The 24,034-nt window shown below is 36.2% G+C and overlaps 1 protein-coding gene across 7 annotated transcripts in view; it reads left to right on the forward strand.

Annotated features, from left to right (window-relative positions):
- Nucleotides 1-21,915, forward strand: part of Ift88 (intraflagellar transport 88) — a 132,185-nt gene extending 110,270 nt beyond the window's left edge. For 5 of the 7 annotated variants that reach the window (XM_046447645.2, XM_046447650.2, XM_058580642.1 and 2 more), the window contains 3 exons: nt 4,564-4,630; nt 21,280-21,390; nt 21,631-21,915. In XM_046447645.2, coding sequence (XP_046303601.1) covers nt 4,564-4,630; nt 21,280-21,390; nt 21,631-21,752 — 300 coding nt within the window. In that variant the 3' untranslated portion in view covers nt 21,753-21,915. The remainder of the gene's footprint in view (nt 1-4,563; nt 4,631-21,279; nt 21,391-21,630) is intronic. The other 2 variants (XM_058580644.1, XM_058580645.1) reach the window with 2 other exon arrangements.
- The last annotated feature ends 2,119 nt before the right edge of the window (nt 21,916-24,034 follow it).

Consider the following 24,034-nt stretch of genomic DNA (forward strand, 5'->3'; position numbering starts at 1 on the left):
CCCAGTGCCTCACACATTCTAGACAAGTGCTCTACCACTGAGCCACAACCTCAGCCCATCTCCAGTGTTTTTTAAGTGAATGACTGCTGGACTTTATCAAAGATCTTTTCAGCATCTGTTGAAATGATCATATGATTCTTGTCCTTGATTCTATTTATGTGGTGAATTACATTTATTAATTTGTGTATGTTAAACCAACCTTGCATCCCTGGGATGACACCCACTTGATCATTGTGTACTATATTCTTGATGTGATTTTGAAATATAGTTTGCTAAGATTTTATTAAGAATTTTTACATATTTGTTCATCAAGGATATTGATCTGTAGTTTTCTTTCCTTGATGTGTCCTCGTCTGGTTTTGGTATCAGGGTAATACTGGCTTAATAGATGTATTTGGGACTATTCCTCCCTTTCAATTTCATGCAATAATTTGAGGAACACTGATGTTAGTTCTTCTGTAAAGATTTGGTAGAACTTAGTTGAGAATCCATCTGGTTCTGGATTTTTCTTTGTTGGAAGGCTTTTTTAATTATTGTTTTAATTTCATAACTTGATATTGATCTGTTTAGGTTTTCTATATCTTCCTGGTTTAATTTGGGCAAGTCATATGTGTCTAGAAATTTTTCAATGTCTTCTAGATGTTATCAATTTATTGGCATATAAATTTTCTAAATAGTTTCTAATGATCCTTTGGATTTCAGAAGTGTCTGTGGTGATATGTCCTATTTCATCTATGATTTGTTAATTTGGCCCTTCTCTTTTTTTCTTTTGGTTAGTTTGGCTAAGAGTTTATCAATTTTGTTTATCTTTTCAAAGAACCAGTTCTTTGTTGCATTGATTTTGTGTATTGTTTTATTCTCAATATCATTGATTTCAACTCTAATGTTAATTATTTTCTGACTTCTACTGCTTTGAAAATGTTCATTCTTCCATTTTTAAGGCCTTGAGGTATAGTGTAGCATTAGATTATTTATATGGGATATTTCTGTTTTTTAATATAGGCTGTCAGTGCTATAATCTTTCCTCAAACTGCCTTCATACTCTCCTAGAGATTTTGATATATCCCTACTTTCATTTGTTTCTAACAATTTCTTGATTTCTTCTCTCATTTCTTCCATTCCTCATTTAAAAGAGTATTGTTCAATCTCTATGTGTTTATGTGGTTTCTATAATTTTTTTTTTTTTTTTTTGCTGTTGATTTCTAGTTTCTTTCCACGTGATATGGTAGGTCCATGGGATTTATCAGCTTTTTTTTTTTTTTTTTTTTGTATTTGCTAAGACTTACATTGTGACCTAGAATATGAACTATTTTGGAAAAGTTTCCATGAGCTGCTGAGAAAAAAAGAGAAATCAGCTGTCTTGGATGAAATATTCTATACATGTCTTTTAGGGTCATTTTATTTATAGTATTATTTATTGATTTTATGTTTGGATGACCTGTCAATTGGTGTGTGTGAAACTGGAGTTTGTGATAAAACTCAGTTCTCCACTTCTTCTGGCAGATAGGGTCTATGTAAACTTCAGGCTTCCTCAGTTAAGAAAGTTTATTTTAGTAAGTAATCACAGAAGGGTATGTCTGCCAGTGTCTCTCTGGGGTTCCCAGCCAACAAACCCAGATTCTTTTCCACTACTATTGAGTGGACTGTTGCATTTCTTAATGGTGGGCTATGATGTCATAGCAGACCCCAGCAGCTCACCACCAATCTTTTTCCAGGTTCTTGTCTCATGAATTCAAAGAATGAAATCCACAGATGAGGAACAGTGAGTGTAAGAGTAGGATTTATTCAAGTGGTAAGAAAAAAAGAGACAGAGCTTCTGCAGGGTGAGGGGGACCCAATAGGGGTTGCCACTTCATTGTCCTAGTCTAGGAGTTTATCTAGCTCTTGGGTCAATGCTATTGGTCCAAATTTATGCTAATCAGATTCTAGGAAAGAGCCAATGCTATTTGTCCAAATTTGGAAAGTATCAATGCTATTGTTTAATCATTGAGTCTGAATTTTCCTGCATTCTCCATTCGGGTCTGCCCCAACTTCTGTTTTCTCACTGCTTATCAGGCTAGGCCTGGGTCACTGCAAGGTGACAGGTAAGTTCACCCTGGCTTGCCTCTCCCCTACCTTGCTGCTTCTCAGGCTTGTGCTGGCATGATGGGCTTCATACAGCCTTGGCCCATGCTCACTGCCCCATACTCCAGTTCTACCAGGCTACCACTTGGATACTCTAAACAAAGGCTTGAATTCAGTAGGGGTGTGTTGAAATACCACAGTATTATTGCATTAGACTCTGAGATTTAACATTAAGAAGTTGGGTTATGTTTTTTGTTTTGTTTTGTTTTTGTTTTTTAATGTTATTAGAAGCACTGACATTTGGGGCATAAATATTTACTGTTGTTACATCTTCTCATTGGATTCTTCCATTTACCAGTATGTAATGGCCTTCTTTGTTTCTTCTTATTAATTTTTGCTTGAAATCAGTTTTGTCAGATATGAGAATAGCTACTCCTACTTGTTTTTGCATTCCATTTGCATGGAATGTTTTTCCAATCCATTTACTTTTAGCCTGAAAGCATCTTTGCCTATGAAATGATGCTCTTGCAAACAGTTTTTGGGTGGATCTTATTTTTTAATCCATTCTGTGAATCTGTGTCTTTTAATTGGGGAGTTGAGACCATTTACATTCTGTCTTATTATAAATATTTGTTATTTCCTGCCATTTTGGTCTTGCTTTTCATGTAGTTGCTCTTCTAGTGAACTCGTATTTGGGAGATTTGGGGTTTGTTTTTGAGTTCAATATATCTTTAAGTATTCTTTGTGTAGCTGGTTTAGTGGTCATGAATTTTTTAGTTTATCTTTACTGTGGAAAGTTTTTATTTCTTTATTGATTCTGAAAGATAACTTTGCTGGATATAACAATCTTGGCTGGAAATTGTTTCTTTTAGAGCTTGGAATTTCTTATTCCAGGCCCTCCTTGATTTTTGGGTCTGAGTTGAGAAGTTAGAAGAGAGCCTTATTGGTTTGCTTCTAAGTGTGACCTGGTGTTTTTCTCTTGCTACGTATAATATTCTTAGCATTTTGATTATGATGTGTCTTGGAGAAGTTCTTTTTTGATTTTGTCCAGTTGGTGCTCTATATGCATCCTGACAGTTTTTATCTCATTTCTAAGGTGAGGAAAGGTTTCTGCTATTATCTCACTGAAGAGGTTCTTAATGCATTTAACCTATATCTCATATTCTCTTCCATCCCCATGACTTTCACATTTGGTCTCTTGATGTTGTTCCAGAGTTCTTGTATATTCTGATCATAGTCTTTTTTAAAATTGTTTCCCCATTAGCGCATACTGAGTATTCAAGTTCATGTATCCTCTCTTTAAGGCCTGAAGTTCTGTATTCAAGGCTTGAAGTTCTATTTTTTTGTGTAATCTATTCTGTTGGTGACATTTTCAAATGAATTTTTAATTTGACTCATTGTGTCTTTCATTTCCAGAAGTTCTGATTACTTTCTTTTCAATATTTCTGTTTCTTTATTGAAATAATCTTTTACCTCCCATATTTACTCTTAATTTATTTCTTAGATTTTTAAAAATTCATTGAACATTTTAATAATCAATTTGTTATAGTCTTTATGGAATTTTGCCCACTCCTGTATCTGTGGGTTCTTTTGTTGGGGGATTGTGTATTTTGGGGGAGATTTATTTGCCTATTTCCTAATGTTTTCAAAGATTTTGAACTTGTACATCAATTGAAATGTATTTTTTTTCTTCATGTATGTGTGAACTTTGGTGTGTAGTTATTTTTTGTTGTTGTTGTTCTAGAGTCTTCTGGTTTTTTCTGTATTTTTTATTCTCAATTTAATGGATTTCAGCTATGATCTTAATTATTTCCTTCCTTATGCTGGTTTTAGAATCTGATTGTTCTTCTTTCTCAAGGACCTTTAGATGCATCATTAGGTTGTTTGGGATCTTCTGATTTTCTTACATAGGCACTCATACCTATAAACTTTCCTCTTAGAATTGCCTTCATAGTGTCCCAGAGGTTCTGATAACGCTATATCTCTATTCTCATGTGAGTCTAAGAATGTCTTCTATTACCCTTTATCATTCAAAAGTGTATTGTTCAATCTCCATGTGTTTATATAGTTTATGTAGGGTTTTTTGGTATTGGTTTCTAATTTCATTCTATAATGATCTGATAAGTTGCAAGGAAATTTTTTTATTTGATGAGAGTTGCTTTGTGACCTAAACTATGGTCTATTTTGGAAAAGGTTCCATGAGCTGCTGAGAAGAAAAGAGTATTCACACTGTGGCTGAAATATTCTATAGATGTCTGTTAAGTCCATTTGATTTGTAATATTTTACAGGTCCAAACAGACAAGCTTTGAACTCTTTACTGCCAGAACAACTCTTTTTTCCCCCATAGAATTAACTCTCAGATGATGATGATAATAGTCCTTAAGGATTTCACAGTAGCTTTAATTTCAAAATTTATAATTTATATTTTATAATTTAAAATTTATATTGTTTTGAAGGAATATCGCACATTCTTCTAAATTTTCTTCTTCTTATTCTAGCGTATAAAATCAGGCAGAGATGGCAGTGGGGGCTCCCGTGGCAAAAGAGAGGGAAGTGCTGGCAGTGGTAAGTGTTTCCTGTGCCTGAAAGACTGGGTTTAACAGATTTCTGATACATCAGCTTCTAGAAACATCTCAAAATAATCCAAAGTGTTCTTTATATGTATGTCTGTCTGTTTTACACACAGTAAAGCCTCACTTATTCTAATCTGGTAAATAATCATTCTGGTATGTATGTGAATATTTGTAAATGTTTCATTTTAGTTCTTAAACAACACATTTATTTCTGCTAATTGACTAATGAGTTCAAACTGGACAGATTATCATAGATGGGCATACAAATGAGGTTTTACTGTTACATATTTAAAATTTCCATTTGAAGGAAGTACCATGAGAAGTAGGATGATCTTACAGAATGCAAATAGCCCCAGATCTTTAGTCTGACTTGATATAGATCCAGTGCCAATTGAGGAATTAGGAGACATGGTTCAAGTTTCAGTCTTGATCATGACAGCATATGTATATGTTTTTAGCACAATTGTGTAAGTACTATATACTTTAGATGATTTCTAAAGTTCTTGGCATCTCTAAAATTTCTTGACTCTCTGACTCCTTGGGACATCCTTTCTTAGTAAGTTTTATTAAGTTTTCTATCCCTTTTCCTATCCAAAAAAAAAAAAAAAAATATATATATATATATATATATATATATATATATATATATATATATCTTCTTTGTACTTCAGGCAGGTAGTGGAAATTAAACTTAGTAGAAATTTGGTGGTTTTAAAGAAGCTAATTCAAAAAATAAATACCAAATTGGGAAGCATAAATATACCCACATTCTCTCCTATCCATACTTAGCACTATCTTGCATATGCAACCCAACTTCATGTAACTACCCAGTTACATTCTGTCATAGTTGTCTGTGATCTAGGAGTAGATGAAAGAAAAATGTAATTATTGTATTAGCTCATCCTTGAATTCATTCACAACATTTACAGGAATCATGCTGTGTACAAGAAACCATACTAACTGTCAACAACCTAGGGTCAAACAGAAAGGTTCCCTGCATGCAAGGAAATTAGAACCTATTTGTAAAGATAAATATACAAGTTTCTAATGCTGCTACCTGTGCTGCCATGGTAAAGAAATGCACATGTGATAGAAACTGCAGTTAGAATGGAAATTTCTTCTTGAATTAGAGCTCTGCTTTTCCAGGTATATTCAGGCACTTACAGCATCAGTGGCATCTAGTTGTAGCCAAACTGCTTGATTCCTCATTGGCCAATCCAGCTTCTCCAACTAAACTTCCTGCCCCTGGCATGTTTGCCCTTGGGCCATAGAACCTGTGACTCAGAGCTCGAAAAATGAGTAGAAACAGCATTGAGCCTGGGTCCCAAGAGCATGAAAGGCAGCCTACCACATCAAGGAGCAGTATTCCTACCTTCTTGGCCTCCATCAATCCTGACAGAAGCTGCTCTCTCCTTGATGTCCCCTGTATCCAGATATCTCCTTACTTCTGCCAAAGTTTCTTCCCATAATTTCTGCTTTAATGAAACCATTTGACCATCTTGAGTTAGGGTGAGCTAAGTTTTGGGTCTGAGAGATCTGACCCAGTAGTTCTTAATATCTAGAGACAGCTATACAGCTCCACAGCTTCTCATCCAAATTATTTAGGGTCACGCTTGTGGTGGAGTTCAGAATGTTTGTTGTGTAGGAAAATGATACGGCTCATTAGCACTTCATAGTCAAACCCAGTATTTCTTATTAAATATGAATGTTCATATATGAATATTCACACTAAGGAGAAATAAAACTGTAAATACCTTCAGATCAAGATTTATGTCCAAGAAGTTCAATATTGCCATCTGAAATCCTGACTTTCAGAGCAGCTCTTTGGAATTTGGAGTTGTAGATGAGGGATTGTGGATTTATATCAAAAATGTTATTAGCATCCAAGAAGTCAGCAGACAAAGGCATTGTGCCCCAGTTAAAAAACTTGAAGGCTCACCAAACCAACTTGATGCTGCTTGCTCATAGGAAGCAAGAAATATGTGATGTAAATGTTCTTGAAAAATTGAGTGTCCCTTTAAGGAATAATTGCCATGAGTAACTCTTAGGGAAGTAATAATTATGTATTAAAATTCTAGACCAGCTTCACCATCCTCTGAGGACCCTGCACTTCCCTCTGCAAATTTTAAGTTCAGAATAACCAACCACTTCCTTCCTAACATCAGCAAGCAACCTTACGTTAAGTCCCCAGAGCCTTCCCTGGTAATCTGAAGGCTTATAGAACCTCTCCCCTAAGCCTGAGTCCAAGCCTCCCAGATTGTTCATTCTGAAAACCTGCCTCAGAAATCTCAGTGCCTTCTAAGCACAGCCATAGATTGCTCCCAAACCCAGAGGAGGGCAGGCAGAATCCAACTGCAAGAAAAGTCTCACCAGGAATATTCCGACATCTATCATTGGAAACATCAGATGACCAAAGCGCCTTGAGGCCACTGAAGTCCAGATCCTCTGACATGAAAAAATCAGCCTCCCTGGTGGTCTTTCCCATAACATTCTTTAAATCATATGGTGCCTCAGATCTAAAGGAGAGGACTTCACCTGGGCCTCAGCTCCTCCACCGTTAGGGGTTCAGAGAAGAAGGGACACTACCCCCAGTATGATACCTCTGTGCAAGAGAATAAAGGCCTTTCTGTTCAAAATTACCTCCTGGGGCTGGGATTGTGGCTCAGTGGTAAAGCACTCACCTAGCATGTGCAAGGTGCTGGATTCGATCCTCAGCACCACATAAAAATAAATAAATAAAATAAAGATATTCTGTCCAACTACAACTTAGAAAAAAAATTTAAAAAGAAAATCGCCTCCTTCCCTGTCCTCTCCATTGCTGTTGTATCAAATTCAACCAATTTTCCTTCCTCCCATCCAGTCTGTTTTAGTGTAACACACATAGTCCTAATGCACAGTAAGCTTTCTTCTCACATGAGACATTTCCAAGAAGAAACTCTGTGCTCCTGAGGCATTTTCCAAACAGGCTTAATTCTCTTGGCACAAGTTTAAAGCATTGAACAGTCCATTCCCGGGTGCTTGGTTTTTTTTATTTTTATTTTTATTTTTTTCATCCTACTGTTTGCCTTTTTGTTCCTTATTTCCTGACACTTAAAGTATATGTCACCCTAGACCTCCTCACTCATCCTGCAGTTGATTTGAAAACCTCTGTCTGGCATCCCTGGTTCCATCCTGACACTTGTTCAGGATACATGTCTGTCTCCCTTTCTCTTATTCTAAGCACAGGCTACCCCAACGTCAGCCCTGGCCTTAAAGTTGGAATAAACCAGGCTATGGCTGCCTCTCTCCCTACTTCCTCCTTTTGCCTTGGGAATCCCTCCCAGAGCATCCTATAGCCTACTGTGGCTGCACCCTGCCCCCAGGCACTAAGTGGGGAGCACATTTAGGAATCCCCACTCCTAACTTGTAGGGAAAGGGAGCCCCATTTCACCATCTTCTACCTCTAACTTTTGAAACCTAGAGATGCACCTTTATACCTTAACATGGAAATACTTGGTCCTTTGTCTGAGTTAGTCACAGATCAGATTGGGGGAGAGAATTTTTTAATGCGAATCCACATGAGGCCTGTCTTAAGCTAATTTAATATGTTAAATGCAGTAACTCCAACTAGATTTTCAAAGTTTTGCCTAAGGAGAGGACCAATCTAGACTTTAATTCATATATAAGAATTGTTGATTTTTTTATAGCTATTTATGAAGTACTTAAGAGCCCTTGAAAATTATGGGGGAATTTTTGTTTCTGTGTATGTATATCAGACTAATTTCACTGAGGCCTTATTTTTCTATTGATTTGTTTAATGAACCATACCTGCCTACATCCTCAGTGGTTCTCAGATTTACAATCACCTGGAAGACCTGTTAGAATGCTGGAGCTGAGGAGTGTCATGTTTAACTAGTTCCTAGCAGTGCTGCTTCTGCTGATCCCAGGACCTAAATGGGAAAACCATACTCTAGGAGTAAAATAATGCCAAGATTCAGTGGCTACTGCTTTTACCACCTCAGTCAGATTTCCAGTGTGTGATATCTTTAGTCACCCAGCCTTGGCCTCACACCTTGACACTATCACTCATTTTAACTACTTGAAGTAAAAATGCATTGCTCTTTCAAAAGCAGAGTTTGGGGGTCAGATTTTAGCAACTTAGTGTCAAGCATGAATCCACCCAGAAAAAAAAAAGTTAAGTTGAGTCACAATGAAATTCAACATCAAAATAAGAACTATATTCTACAATTTCAGAGTCTCAATAACCAACAGTGTTTATGTTTTCCATGGATGTACTGAGGTGGAGAATAACCCTGTTCCCACCTGTTTTGACAGCTACTTTTAAAGGCCTGGGAAATCCACTGAACACATCTGCTTCTCATGTGTATATGTCCTCAAGATGCAAGAATGTCTCCTTGTAAAGCATTTTCTATCTTGGCATGATGGTGGCATTTTTGTGACTTATTTCAAGTGCTGTGTTATTAAGGTTTCATTTTATATTGTTTTTTGCTTGTGTGCTTCTTTAATGGTTTGCTTCATTTTTTAGTGTGATTTTTAAGATGTCTTAGATGTGAATTCTTCCTATGAAAATGTATCAGTTTTACACTGAAAATGTTATAATGAAAATCAGAATATTATGACTCAGTGAACAGAAATTCACTTTACAGTCAACTTTTTGAGCAACATATCTTTTATAAAGTACATTGTAACCTAGTTTTATTTTAAGAGTATAGTACAAGTGTGAGCAGGTTCTTTGAGTAGAAAACTTTCCCACAGTTTTGCTGGATCTTGATGGTTGCTTCACAAGAGAGTGAAGAAGTCATGTCCCATGTCTCCTGGGAATGATGAGACACAGAAATTATTGTCACGGAACGACTAGTCACTCTGAGAAGGTGCCTATAAAGCTTATCGCAGAGAAACAGGAATTAGCATGCATGTGAAGGAGAGAGTCTTGAGGCTTTGGTGCTGGGTGCTATCATTTCTCCTAATATCAACTTGTGCACCCCTTTATCCGAGAAGTCTAGATCATAGTTTTTTCTGAATACCCTAGTATCTGACTACTTTGCAGCATGTATGTATCAAAAAGGAAGCCTACTTAGAAATAGGTATTAAAAGATAGTTACATCACTGTAGCAAGTTATAGTTAGAGTCACTATAGTTATAGCCAAGAAGAAATTTGTGTGTGCTAGTATGTCTTGTTAGTCTGCTCTGCCAGGGTTTCCCCTGCTTTTGGATTTGGTGATTCTCTCAGAGGCGGCAGACTTGTTCTGTTAAGGGTCAGATAGTTTAGGCGTGAAGGCCATGGTTCTGTAGAGACAATCCCATTCTGCTCTTGTATCATGGAAGCAGCTATAGACAGTATGTAAGTGAACTGGCATGGTAGTAATTTGAATGTCATTTAATTTTCAAGTGTCACGAAATCTTCTTTGCTTTTTCCTTAATTATTTAAAAGCGTACAAACCATTCTTAGCTCACTTCATGTACAAAAATAGGAGAAGCTCAGATTATAGTTTAGTAAACCCTACTCTAAACCACTCTCCATGAATGGTAGGGAGAGGTTGGACCTAGAAATTATCCTTGTGATCAAAGCACTGGTTCCACCTTCTAATGAGGTGTATAGTTTGAACACTAAGGTTCTGTATCTGTGAAATTCTCTTACCAGCAATATAACAATGGTGTATGTGGGTTTATATCTTCAACAGAACATGTTCTTTCCTCTGACCCCTTAGCCTGTTCCCTGACTTCGAGGTCACTCTGATCGATTCCTTAGTTTTGGTATTCATTCAGTATCCATGGACCACCTTTGTCAACTCACCACATCTAAAGGGACCTTGGACAACAAAATGAGACTGAAAATGGGACCTACCCAATAAGTGAAGAAAATGGGTTAATACAGGGAAAGCTCTTAAAATAATTCTCAACATAAGCAAACTCTCAGTAAGGGTCAGTGTGGGCACTTTGATTTCTATTTGACAAAGGAGCACATGAGCAGTGCTGGAAATACTAACACCCATCCTAATGCTAGTATCCATCTTCTTACAGCTATTGGATGTGTGGCCTTGAGTTTGTTATTCTCAGTGTTTTTCCTGCCACTGCTAGGTCATGTTTATCCATACATGAAAGTACATGTAAACAAATGCACCTCTAGCTTACTGTACTATAATTTTTTAAACAAAAATAATAGAAATTAACTATAAAAATCAGTGTTAGTCATCTTTCCAAATCAGTAATTTTAAAAACTATCTATTCAATAACCTTGCTAGCCAAAATGTTTGTAAATCATCTCTTGAGTACCAGAGGCAAATTACTAAAGCACAGAAATCCAATCTAAAAATTTTACAAATTTTTTAAAAATTTTAAAAATTTTACAGATCTGTGAATGTGTGTATTTCTATATATACATGCATGCCAGCCCCTTTTAATATTTTTATATATTTGTCTGTTATATATAAAATATACACAGCACACACATTTTATATATACGTGTGTGTGCATGCACATATACCCAAATACACACATTTTAACAGTTCTTCCTTCTTTTTTCCCTTCCCACCTTTCTGCCTTTCCATCAACAAATAAGCATTTATCAAGTTTCTAACCCCAGTAAGTGTTCAGTAAATTAGTATCCTTTAGCTTCACCCATATCTTATATGCCAAGTGTCAAATTAAGCACTTAATATGCAAAATATAGACAGGCGTGGTGGTGCACACTTGTAATCCCAGCTACTTAGGAGGCTGCAGCAAGAGGATCACAATTTTATGGCCAGCTTTAGCAACTTTGTGAGACCCTGTCTCAAAGAAATTTAAAAAGGGCTGACATTATAACTTACTGGTAGCCCCCAGGAACAATCCCCAGTACTACAAAAAGGAAAAATAAAATTAAAATGTAATAAAAATATAATAAATTAGTTTCCTCCTTTTCTTACATCTTCACTGAATCCCTCAGTCTCCCTCTCCTCACCTGATGTTGCCATCAGGGTCAGCTTTTCCAATTTTGATGTATCCCTGTTAGCTCGCCTAGCATGCACGGGGCACTGGGTTCGATCCTCAGCACCACATAAATGTAAAATAAAGATATTGTGTCCACCTAAAATTTAAGAATAAATATTTTTTAAAAAATAAGAAACTGATAGGAGATAGTGGATAGACTGCCTACCTCAAGGGTTGGGGGAAATGTTAGACATGTATTGAAGAACTAAGAAGGACAAGTGGATTTTTTAAGATATTATTGCTGACCCTAAAAAAAGCCATGCTCAGTCCATAGTCAGAGGCAACAATCAGACTCCAATGATTTAAGAAATGAATAGGTTGCAGGGAGGTAGAGAAGAAGGTATAAATTGTTCTCTTATTCATGGTGGTGAAATGTGCAGTCTCACTGAAAATTAAAGAAATGCAAACTAACCTATAAAATTAGCAATTTTTAAAAATAACTCAAGATAGCAAGGATAAGATGAAAATACACGTTCTTTATAAACATAAACTGAATTCTGCCATTGGGGGTGATATACTCTGCTGGGGATGTTTGTTAATATTCATCAAGACCTTTAAAGTGTCCATATCCTTTGATAGGAACTTGTTTTAAAGAAATAATCATGTGATCCCAGCTGCTCAGGAGGCTGAGACAGGAGGATCACAAGTTAGAGGTCAGAAAGACCTTGTCTGAGAATAAAAAATAAGAGGGACCAGGGGTATGGCTCATTGGAAAGCACCCCTGGGTTCAATCTCCAATACTATAAAAAATAAAGTAAGTAAATCAGATTCAGATTAAGAGTTGCATACATACATATCAATCACATTATTTATGGTAGAAAATGCTGGGAATGTACTAAATATATAACTGGAAATAATTCCAAGTGCACTTATGTTCTCTACAGTTGCATCATCCATTGGCAGTTACTACAGGCCCCCTTGTCCTTCCCTGGGGTGAGATCTGACATCAGGCTTCCTTGGCCCATCTTTAAGGGAGATTATGATGCCATTAGGAGCTCCATAGACTTGGATCACTTAACATAACTTCCAGAGATGATGTAACTTCTTAGAAACAATCTTACTTGCAACTAAAATGTAATGAATTGTAGTAATTGCACAATATGGTTTACTTTTTACTTTTCTATAAACAAAAATGTTTACTGAAAAGTGTACAGAAATCAATAAAATAAGAAAAATGCAAGAAGTGCATATAATTTTATTGTATCTTTAAAATGTGTTGTAGGTGTGACACCATGGAAATTATAGTAAATGTTTAAGGTAAAAGTCACCCACAGATTATAAAGTCTTCAAAGAGAGTGCCTCTGCCAAGTGTAGAACAGATAAGTTACTGAGCAAGAACAAATCTGATTTTAGAAAAAAGAAAACTCTGCTTTAGGGCTTGAGGATTTAGCTCAATAGCAAACTTCTGGCCTAGCACACACAAGGCCCTGAGTTCAGTCCTTGACCCTGAAAAAAAAAAAAAAAAAAAAAAATCTCTACTTTAATAGTGTAGAAAACTAACAGAAATTAAATGCGTTACATTTTATCTTCTCTGCACAGTTTTTTGTCTTAAATTTATCTATTACTCTAAATAATTTTCATGCCCCTTACCACATTCTTTCTAAATAAGACTATATTCCCTTGAAAACTGAATTTATGTTGAAGAGAATATGTAGTAGAAGTTTATGTAGTTAAACCCCTTAGCCTTACTTAATTTGCTCTGTGAATAGACCCTATGTTGTAAAACTCATGTTCTCACCAAAATATATATATTTAAAAATTGTAACACTAGCCAGACATGTTGGCACATACCTGTAATCCCAGTGACTCAGGAGACTGAGACACAAGGATAGCAAGTTTGAGAACAGCCTCAGCCACTTAACAAGACCCTAACTCAAGATAAAAAATGAAAATGACAGGGCTTGTAGCTCAGTGGTAGAGCACCACTGGGTTCAATCCCTATTCCAGAAGAGAAAAAAACAACTGTAACACTAAAATATTGTAAATAGTTTGCCTTCTTAGTATGAGTTGCCTTGTAAAAACATTGACTAAGGTAGGATGTAGGCTGCCACCAAGTAGAAATTTTGGGAGATTTATCCCAAGCCTCAAGATAGCAAATCTGCCTATAAAACAAAGGGATCCAGGCTATTCTGGAGATAGGAGAACACTGGGCTGTGTAAAGAGATTGTGAGTTCCCTTTAGATGTTTAATTTTCATTACTAAGACAGTCACATTTCATAGGGTCAACCACTGCTGAGCTTGAAACAGCATGTAGGAAAATAAATATGAGAAATGTCCATGTGCTACACTTTACACACATCAGGGCACCCTGATGATGTGTTAGGATTCACTTGTTAATTTTGGAGACATTCACTTCCCAGATCCTCAATAGGCATCTCCTTCCTGTAGTGGATGTATTCAAGGAGAAGAAAAGGAGAAGAAAAGATAACAGTGTCTTCTTAATCTTGTTAGGGATTGGGGAGAAGGGAGAAGAAAGAAAAAAAAAACATTTTTTAAAAAAATAAACCTTAGAGCAATGAGGGCTATATTCAGAAGGCAAAGGGATGGAAAAGTGGGTGACTGCCGCAGTCTGGCTGGGCACACAATCACGAGCCACCACACAGCTTGTAGATTCAAACAGCAACTCTTTATTCCCGAACTCACACCAGCACTCTACAAACACGTTCTGGGGAAATCCACGTTCTCTGCCCAAATCCACCCCCACTGGGCTTCTGTCTCCCAAAAAATACTGTCTGAATCCCGTGAGAACTCAAGGGGAACTCAGGCAGCAGGATACGCCCTATTCCCAGCAGGAATAACCTTAAACCTGGAACCACCCTAAACCCGGATAGTCCTAAACCGGGAACGCCCTAAACCCGGATCATCCTAAACCGGGAACACCCTAAACCCGGATCCGCCTTGGTCCTTGAGCAAGGTCACATACATGCAATGTCACTGCAAAATGTCCTATTTCCACGAGTCCTTCCACTAAGCAACATGGGGTACGCTGGCAAGGAAATTGTCATACCTACTTGGCTAATGGCTCCCAGCAGGTGACAACATCTCTAAGTTATTTCCTGCTGAGAGAGGGCCAAGTTGTGGGGAAGTGACGCAAAGTCCTTGTTTTCTCTCAGGTGGGGTATAGACAATTAAGGGTATTCAGCATCACAGCAGTACAAAGGTCCATGGTGGCAGCTGGAAGGTGACTGGACAAGGTATAAATAGGGCAAGGTTTATGCTAGGACAACAAGAAACAAGACAGCAAAGCATTACTTTTTTGTTAAACAATTAATATGAAAACAATTAGTATTTTAACCAGTCTCTGAAATGCAGGACAAGCTTGTATCTCTAGAGTCCTTTGTGATATATAAATATTAGGCACTCTCATAAGCACCTTTACTTTACAGCCTCCAGCTTTACTTAACTTTTGGTAGGACTAACACAAGTGTACATCTTAAGTTACATTTAAAAAAAAACATTGATAGAAAAACCTAGATTTTGATGTTGGTTTTGCCACTAAATCTGAACTACATCCCAGTCCTTTTTTAATTTGAGACAGGATCTTGCTAAATTGTGAGACTGGCCTGGAAAGATCCTCCTGCCTTAGCCTCCCAAATCACTGGAATTACAGGTGCACACCACAACGCTTGGCAAGGCCTTTGCTACTTTTTATTAATTTTCATATATAGTGTAAGGTAAGGCTCTAGCCTCATTCTTTTGCATTTGGATATACAGTTTTCCCAGCATTGGCTGCTAATGAGACTATCCTTTTTCCACTGTGTACCCTTTTGGCATCCTTTTCAAAAATCATTTGACCATATACAAGAGGATTTATTTCTAGGCTTTCTATTCTGTTCCCTTGGTCTGTATATTTGTGTTTATGCCAGTACCATACTATTTTGATTGCTATAGCATTGTACCTTTTTTTCCTTTTTCTCAAAGATGATTTTGTCTATGTGTCTTTTGAGAGTCCATGTGAATTTCAGGATGGGTTTTTTTCTCTTTCTGGACAAGGTATCATTGCAATGGTGATTGGGATTGCATTCAATCTCCAGATTTCTTTGGGTAGTATGAATATTTTAACAATATAAAATCTTCCAATCCATGACACTAGCTGCCTTACCATTTGTCACCTTTAATTTCTTTTAAGTAATAGATTGTGGTATATGTGTCTTTCACCTCTTTGCTTTCTTCCTAAATATTTTATTATTTTTGATGCTATTATAAATGGAATTCTTTTTATTACTTTCATTTTCAAATTATTCATTATTTGTTAGTGTATAGATATACAAATGATTTTTGTGGGTTAATTTTGTATATCCAACTTTGCGAAACTTATTAATTAGTTCTAACAATTTTTTTTAATTTAATTGTAATTTTATTTATTTATTTATTTGGTTTTTGGTTTTGGTACTGGGGATTTAGTCCAGGGGCACTTTACCACTAAGCTACATTCCCAGCCCTTCTTATTTTTTTATTTTGAGTCAGGATCTCAGTAAGTTGCTTGGAGTCTTGCTAAATTGCTGAGGTTATCCTAAAACTTGCAATCCTTCTGCCTCACCTCCTGAGTCACTGGGATTACAGGTTTACAGGATTACAGCCCAGCTAGTTCTAACACTTCTTTATGACATCTTTAAAATTATCTGCATATAATTGAATCTTAGTTTTATTATTTTTGTTGTGTTTTGCTGTATCCATTCACCCATTTATATCTTTAGATTGGGGGATTTAACTAATTTTCATTTAAAATAATTGGTGGTAGTGAAGAACTGATCATGCCATTGTGTTAATTGTTTTTATGTGACTTATAGCTATTTTACACAAATTTTACTCTATTTCTGCTTTCTTTTGTGCTTTATTGAGTGTTTGTAGTGACAAGATTTGATTCCTTTCTTTCTTTTCTTCTTCTTTTTGTTGTTGTTGCAGTACTTGGGAATTAAACTGAGGCCTTCACATTTAAGCACAAAGCTAAATCCCCAGCCCACCCACTCAACCTTTTTCTTCATTTTTCTTTTGAGACAGGGTCTCACTAAGTGCCCATGCTGGCCTTGAACCTGTGTTTCTCCTGCCTCTGCTTCCTGGGTTTGTGCCATTATGCCTGGTATTCTCATTTTCTTTTGTGCTACCATCCATCTGTGTGCATTTTTTTCTGTAGTATTTACAGATGTTTTATAGAATATAACAATATTTTTAACTGATATCAATTTAATTTTAATTGCATATAAATCTCTACTCCTTTATATCCCCCCATTTTATATTGATACCACAGGTTATATATATTTTGTTTTTTTATCTATAACCTAGTTTCATAGTATTTTTATACTTTTATCTTTTAAATTCTGTACATGAATTAAAAATCATTTCTGCACCATTATGACATTATTGAATCATTCTGTATTTGTCTTTATAGGTACCTTTATCATAGAGCTTTATATTTTCATAGGCTTTTATGTTGCTATCTAGTATCCTTTCACATCAACTTTAAGGACTTTCTTTAATAATTTTTGTTAGGCATATCTAGTGGTGATAAACTCCCTCAGCCTTTGTTTATCCAAAAGGTGTTAAGATCTTTAATAGTGGTTTTGTTTTTGTTTTTTTGTGGTGCTAGGGATTGAACCCAGGGCCTTTACATGTGAGGCAAGCACTCTACAGAGTGAGCTATATCCCCAACCCCCGCTTTCAATGCTTTGAAAATATCATCCACTAACTGCTGGCCTGTAATGTTTCTTTTGAGAAATCTACTGGTAGTTTTACAGAAGTTTCCTTATAAGTGACAAGTCACTTTTCTTTGCTACTTTGAAGATTCACTTTGTCTTTGACTTTTGACCATTTGATTATAGTGTATCTTAGTGTGAGCCTTTTTGGACTTAAATTATAGTTATGGTTCTTTTATTTATTTGTTTGTTTTGTAGCAGGGATTGAACTCAGAGGCGCTCGACCACTGAGCCACATCCCCAGCCCTATTTTGTATTTAGAGACAGTGTCTTATTGAGTTGCTTAGCTTAGTGCCTCACCATTGCTGAGGCTGGCTTTGAAATTGCCATCCTCCTGTCTCAGCTTCCTGTGCCACTGGGATTACAGGCATGTGCCACCGCACCCAGCCAGTTCTTTTATTTTTATTTTTTTATTTTATTTAATTGTTTTTTTATTTTTTAGTTTTAGGTAGACACAGTATCTTTATTTCATTTTTTGTGGTGCTGAGAATCAAACTCAGTGCCTCACACATGCTAGATGAGTGTGCTACCACTTGAGCCACATCCCCAGCCCTCTTTTTATTTTTACATTATAAAAATATATAAATATGTGTGTGTGATATTTTGTATAATTTTAGTTTTATGTTTTTCCACTCTTTGCTTTTTCATATGTAATTATATGCAATTAATATATTTAATTTTGCTTGTTTATTTCATACAGGTATTCTTTTCTTCATAGATAAGTTCCAGATTCCTTTTTACTCTAATTTCTAGAATGCTAAGATTTTCATCCTACAAAATAAATAAAAGACCCATTTGAAGTTTTAGTGTTAACCAATAGAAAGTTCAAATGAACTGATTGCCAAATTTTTATTTTCTTAACATACTTATTATATTATTTCCCTCCAGGAAGTAGTAATTGTTATTTATTGCTATAGTGAAATGAATATAATTTACAAAATGTTATCACTTTATTATTTAAGCATAAAACCCACCAGCTTGATCACAACAGCACCCATCTGTAATCCCATTGACTTGGGAGACTGAGGCCGGGGAATTGCAAATTTGAGACCAACCTGGGCAACTTAGCCAGTCCCTCAGCAATTTAGCAAGACCCTATCTCAAAATAAAAACAAAAAGCACTGAACATATAGCTCAGTGGTAATGTGCCCCTGGGTTCAATCCCCAGTACCAAAAACAAAATCATCTAGGCTTACAAATACTCCTGATTCTTTTATACCATGCATGGCATTATTACTCCATGAGAGTTTATTTAAAATAATAAAAAGACAGCATTCACAATATACCACCACTAGTGTTTATAATGAAAACTTTTTAGAATTGTATTAATGGGCTAGGTGTGGTAGCACACACCTGCAGACCCAGTTACTTGGGAGGCTGAGGCAGGAAAATCACTTTGCCCACACAACACAGTGAGACCCCATCTCAAAAAAAAAGTATTTGATTTGATTTTTTTCACTTGGACAAGTGAAGTTTTTCAAAGGAGGTCAGGTTTTATTTTATTCTTCCACAGGATTTAAGTTCTTCAAGTTGTGAATCATAAGTTAGAATTTCAGAAAGGTTTTGGTTTTGGGTGCCTGAGGGCAATTTCAGGGTTTTGGGGTTTTGTTTTTGTTTTTAAATATTTTTTTAGATGTTGATGTACCTTTATTTTATTCATTTATTTATATGTGGTGCTGAGAATTGAACGCAGTACCTCATACATGCTAGGCAAGTGCTCAACCACTGAGCCACAACCCCAGCCCCAACCCAATTTCAAGGTTTTAATGCTAACTTTTATATGAAAAAAATATATATACATATACACACACACACACTGCCTAGACCAATGGTGGGGAGTTTTGTTGTATTTTGGTTTTGTTTTGTTTTGTTTCATAGTATAGGGACTGAATTCAGAGGTGCTCTACCACTGAGATATACCACAATCCCTTTTTATTTTTTATTTATTGTTTGGAACAGGATCTTGCTGAATTGCTGAGGCTGCCTTCAAACTTGTGATCCTCCTGCCTTAGCCTCCCAGTTGGCTGTGATTACAGGCTTACACTATCATACCCAGGCAGAGCAATGGTTTTCAAGTTTTGACCTAAGCTTTCTTAGGTAATTTAAAAGAGACCCATATACACTTCAGGATGGGAAAAAAATTGACTTTATTCTAACAAAATATTAAAGAACAAATAATTAAAAACATACCAAAGTTTGTATAAACACCTTCAATGCATTAAAAGATTTTGTTGGGCTGGGGATATGGCTCAAGCGGTAGTGCACTCCCCTGGCATGCGCAGGGCACTGGGTTCAATCCTCAACATCACATAAAAATAAAGATATTGTGTCCACCTAAAACTGAAAAATAAATATTAAAAAAAAAAGATTTTGTTTTCCAGTAACATCAATAGTAAGGGAAATATAATATTTTGGTTAAGAACTCAAAGGAGTTATGATTGGGGGTCCATTGGCCACTTTATTTATTTATTTGTTTGTTTTTTTGCTTGCTTGTTTATTTATTTATCTTGGTGCCATGGATTGAACCCAGGGGTGCTTAACCACTGGGGCACATCCCCAGCACTTTTTTGTATTTTTATTTAGAGACAGGGTCTCACTGAGTTGCTTAGTACCTCACCATTGTTGAGACTGCCTTTGAACTTGTGATCCTCCTGCCTCAGCCTCCAAGCTGGATGTACCACTACGCCCAGCCCATTGCCCAATCTTTTATGTAGAGATTTTAGGTGTGAGGATATGGCTTAGTGGTACAACATTTGCCTAGTACATATAAAGCCTTAGGTTTTATCCCCAGTGACACAAACATACAAAAGTGGGGATTTTTAAAGACGCATCTTGTTTATTCCCAGAGACAATATTAATAAACTAAAATATGAAGTATACTTTTTAAGTAATAGTGAATAGACTGCTCTCATTAAAGGTGAAGCTTTCAGGCGAGGAATATCCTTGGGGCTCTGTACTCAATAGCCAGCATTACTGGGCATGGCTGGCAAACCTCAGCAGTTTAGCAAGACCCTATCTCTTAAAAAAAAAAAAAAAAAAGATTGGATGGTAGCTCACTGGTAAAGCACCCATGGGTTCAATCCCCAGGACCTCCTCCCCTGCAAAAAAAGTAAATCTTACAAAATAGAAAAAGATGACTTCATTGGGCTGAAGATGGAACTCAGTGGTAGAACATGTGCTTTGCATGCAGAAAATCCTCAGCACTGCAAAACAAATAAAAGGTCTGTAGAAAAAATTTTAGGAGAAGAAATTAAAAACTGGCACTGAAGGAGTGGTTCTTTTATAAAACATAATAATAGGAATTAAAGGTTAAAAAGTACTACTAATATTTCCTACTAGTGTTAGTATTCAAACCTCTCTGAAATCTTCAGTGATATAGATTATGTCCTATAGTAGGGCAGCTATAATTCCTTACAAATTTTTCCTTGTATTTAAGCCAAAATCTATCCCACTATACAGGGAATACCTAATCATCATGTACATGAACCTTCTGTAAATGTTTGAAGAAAGTGATTGTGTGGTCTAGGTTCTGTGCCACCTGAGCTCAACTGATCAACCTATAATGATATTTTTCATATGCTGTAGTTTTAGGGCCTCTCACTAGCCTTGATTTAAGGTTGATGATAAAGCTCGTACTCATCTTGTACCCTTTTATTTGTTATTTATTCAGATGCTATTTCTATAGAAAGTTATACCAGTCAGGGTAATCTCTCAATTTCTCATACAACTTCTGTAAAATTGAAACCTATATAACTAAGCACACTTTGAAAGAATATATATAAAGACTACTGTTAAGCGATGTTTTATATATTATAGATTTCCCACAAGAAATTCTTTTAAACAAGAATTATATTTCTAAGAAGTTGGCTTCCAGATGAAAAAAATCTGTTTCTTGGTAAATAAATATTCTTTAAGATACGTAAGTAGTGTTGTTTTCTCAGCCTATTAAACAAATGCATTTTTATTTTTGTGTTTTCAGATAGTGGCCAGAACAGTAGTGCCAGTAGTAAAGGTGAACGACTCAGTGCCAAACTCAGAGCTTTACCTGGGACAAATGAACCTTATGAAAGTAGCAGTAACAAAGAAATAGGCAAGTGCTGGTACTCCCCATTCAGTTCCCACAGGATAGCAGGTCTTAAGAAGACTGGTGAGATGGCAAATGTATAATTGGGGATTACTACAAATTTTTACATATAGACAAAACTTAAAATGACTTGGGAGAGCATTTCTGTTCACTCTGAGTTGTTCAGTTTTAATTAAGACTAAATGGGTTCGTATTTCTTTTGTTTTTCTATATTACTCTAATGGTACAATCTGTTTTGAAACCTAGATGCTTCCTATGTGGATCCACTTGGCCCTCAAATAGAAAGACCAAAAACTGCAGCCAAAAAAAGAATCGATGAAGATGATTTTGCTGATGAAGAATTAGGAGATGATTTGCTTCCAGAATAATATACCCTTTAATATGTTATTTATTAAAGGAAATTGCCTTAAAAGATAATACTCATGTTAAACTTGGATTAAATAGCCAAACCTTAATATTGTACTCTGTAAAACTTTATGTATATTTGTCCTATATGAGTATGGACTTAAGAATAAAAACATGTAAAACTAATACTTTAGGTCATTGACTTTCTTTCCTTTCGTTAACATTGATCACAGTAAGAATATTTTATGATCTCTGGGCATGGTGGCACATGCCCGTAATCCCAGCGACTTGGGAGGCTGAGGCGGGGGATCACGAGTTCAGAGGCAGCCTCAGCAACGGTGAGGCACCAAGCAATTTAGTGAGTCCCTGTCCCTAAATAAAATACAAAATAGGGCTGGGGATGTGGCTCAGTGGTTCAGTGCCCCTGAGTTCAATCCCCAATACCAAAAAAATTATATCTATACACACATATATAAGTGCATGTGCGTATTCACAATAATACACTCTTAATACTGCAGTGCATGCTAATATCTTGTGTAATTTCATTAAAACAAATTAAAATGCTAGTAGAGAAATCACTACATTTCATGGTTTACAGCAGTGCTAGAACACATGAATGATCTTTATTCAAACTAAATTGCTTGGAATTTAGAAATTACAAGTCTTTGGAAGTTATAAGGATCCTAACAATATTAAAACAATTATGTTTTAAAAACAATATAAATTATAACAAGAGAAAATACTAAACCATAACCCTGTTGCTCTTTTCTATAGTTTCTACCTTTAGCCCACTGATGTATATATAAAAATCGTGGAGCAATAACAAGTCTGAGATTGTTTTTCCTATTTGTGTGACTCAGAGTACTAGGTGGAGGGCAGGATTGCTTGCATTTTCTATTAGCAGTGTTTTTGACTGGTCTAGACTGTCCAGAGGAATAATAATGATGGGATAGTCAGAAGAAGTGGCTCACTTTTAACACTACACTAAAGACAATGGGCCCCTCCATCTTATTTTTTGGTTGGTTGGTTGGTTGGTTGTTCTGAGATGGATTCTTATTATGTTGCCCTGGCTGGTCTCAAATTCCTGGGCCCAAAGGATCCTCCACCATCAGCCTCTGAAATAGCTGAGACTATAGACTTGTGCCATGATGCCCAGCCCCTTCATCTTATTTAACGTATCTCTACAATGTGCATACTACTACAGTGTGCATACACACATGCACTTATGTATGTGTGTGTGTGTGTGTGTGTGTGTGTAGATACTACTGTTAGGTACAGCAGGAAGAAAACCAGAATTAAACCACAAGCTCCCATGGCTCTATGATTACTTGATTCCCTCTAACTCTACTCTTTATCAGTTAAGGGCAACACTACTCAGTTCCTCAGCAATAAATTTTGGCATCATTCTTTCTTCTCTTTCCACACGATCAATTAGTAAAAGTCTTCCCAACTCTACCTCTGATTTTTGTGCTCAATCCCAAAGAAGGTTATAATCTAATAGAGGAGACATTCAACTAATACATTAAACATCTAGTATATGCATAAAACCAAGATTCTATGGATATAGTAGTGAATAAGATCTATCTTCAAGGAGCTTAAATTCTGGTAGGAAGGGCAGACTGTATTTTTTAAAAGAACTTTAGATTTATTAAGTATAGTCAAAATTTATTGAAATGCAATAGGGAGTGATTGTGGTGAAGGAGCAGCTTTAAGAGGTAGCATTTGATGAGAATGATGAGAAAAAAGCAGTGTTCTAGGCAGAAGGAACAGCAAGTACCAACACCTTGAAAAGAGAATTAGCTATATATGTTAGAGTGGTGTTAAGTTAGACTGATATTGATATAGTCTACCGCCCACACTGATACCCATCCGTGTGGGCGGTAGACTATATGTGCAGGAAAGTAAACAGATGAGATCCAAAAGGTAGACAGGCCAGGCCATGCAGGCCCTTGTAAAGACAGTTTGGATCTTATTCTAGTTATGGTAGAGAAGCCCTTGGAAGGTTTAATGAAAGAGAAATAAACAGTTTGCTTTCATTCAACCTTTACAAGCCAGTAATCACACTGATTGCCCGGAAAATGAATTGGGATGGGTAGATAAGAGTGGAAAGAATTGAAACTACTAGCAATTGTCTAGGTAAGAAATGAAAGTGACTGAGACCAGGTTTTTAGCAATGGCAATTCTAAGAACTGGTCAGATTCAACACATAACCAGAAGTAGAACTGGGAAGAATTTTAATAATTATGTGGAAAAAAAACTAAAAGAAATTTTTTTAAAAAATCATAGTCACTGGAAAGGTGTGAAA

This window comes from Marmota monax, unplaced genomic scaffold, assembly GCF_021218885.2.
Source record: "Marmota monax isolate L192 unplaced genomic scaffold, Marmota_monax_Labrador192_F-V1.1 WCK01_AAM20220418_F8-fsc00043, whole genome shotgun sequence".
Classification (NCBI taxonomy): domain Eukaryota; kingdom Metazoa; phylum Chordata; class Mammalia; order Rodentia; family Sciuridae; genus Marmota; species Marmota monax.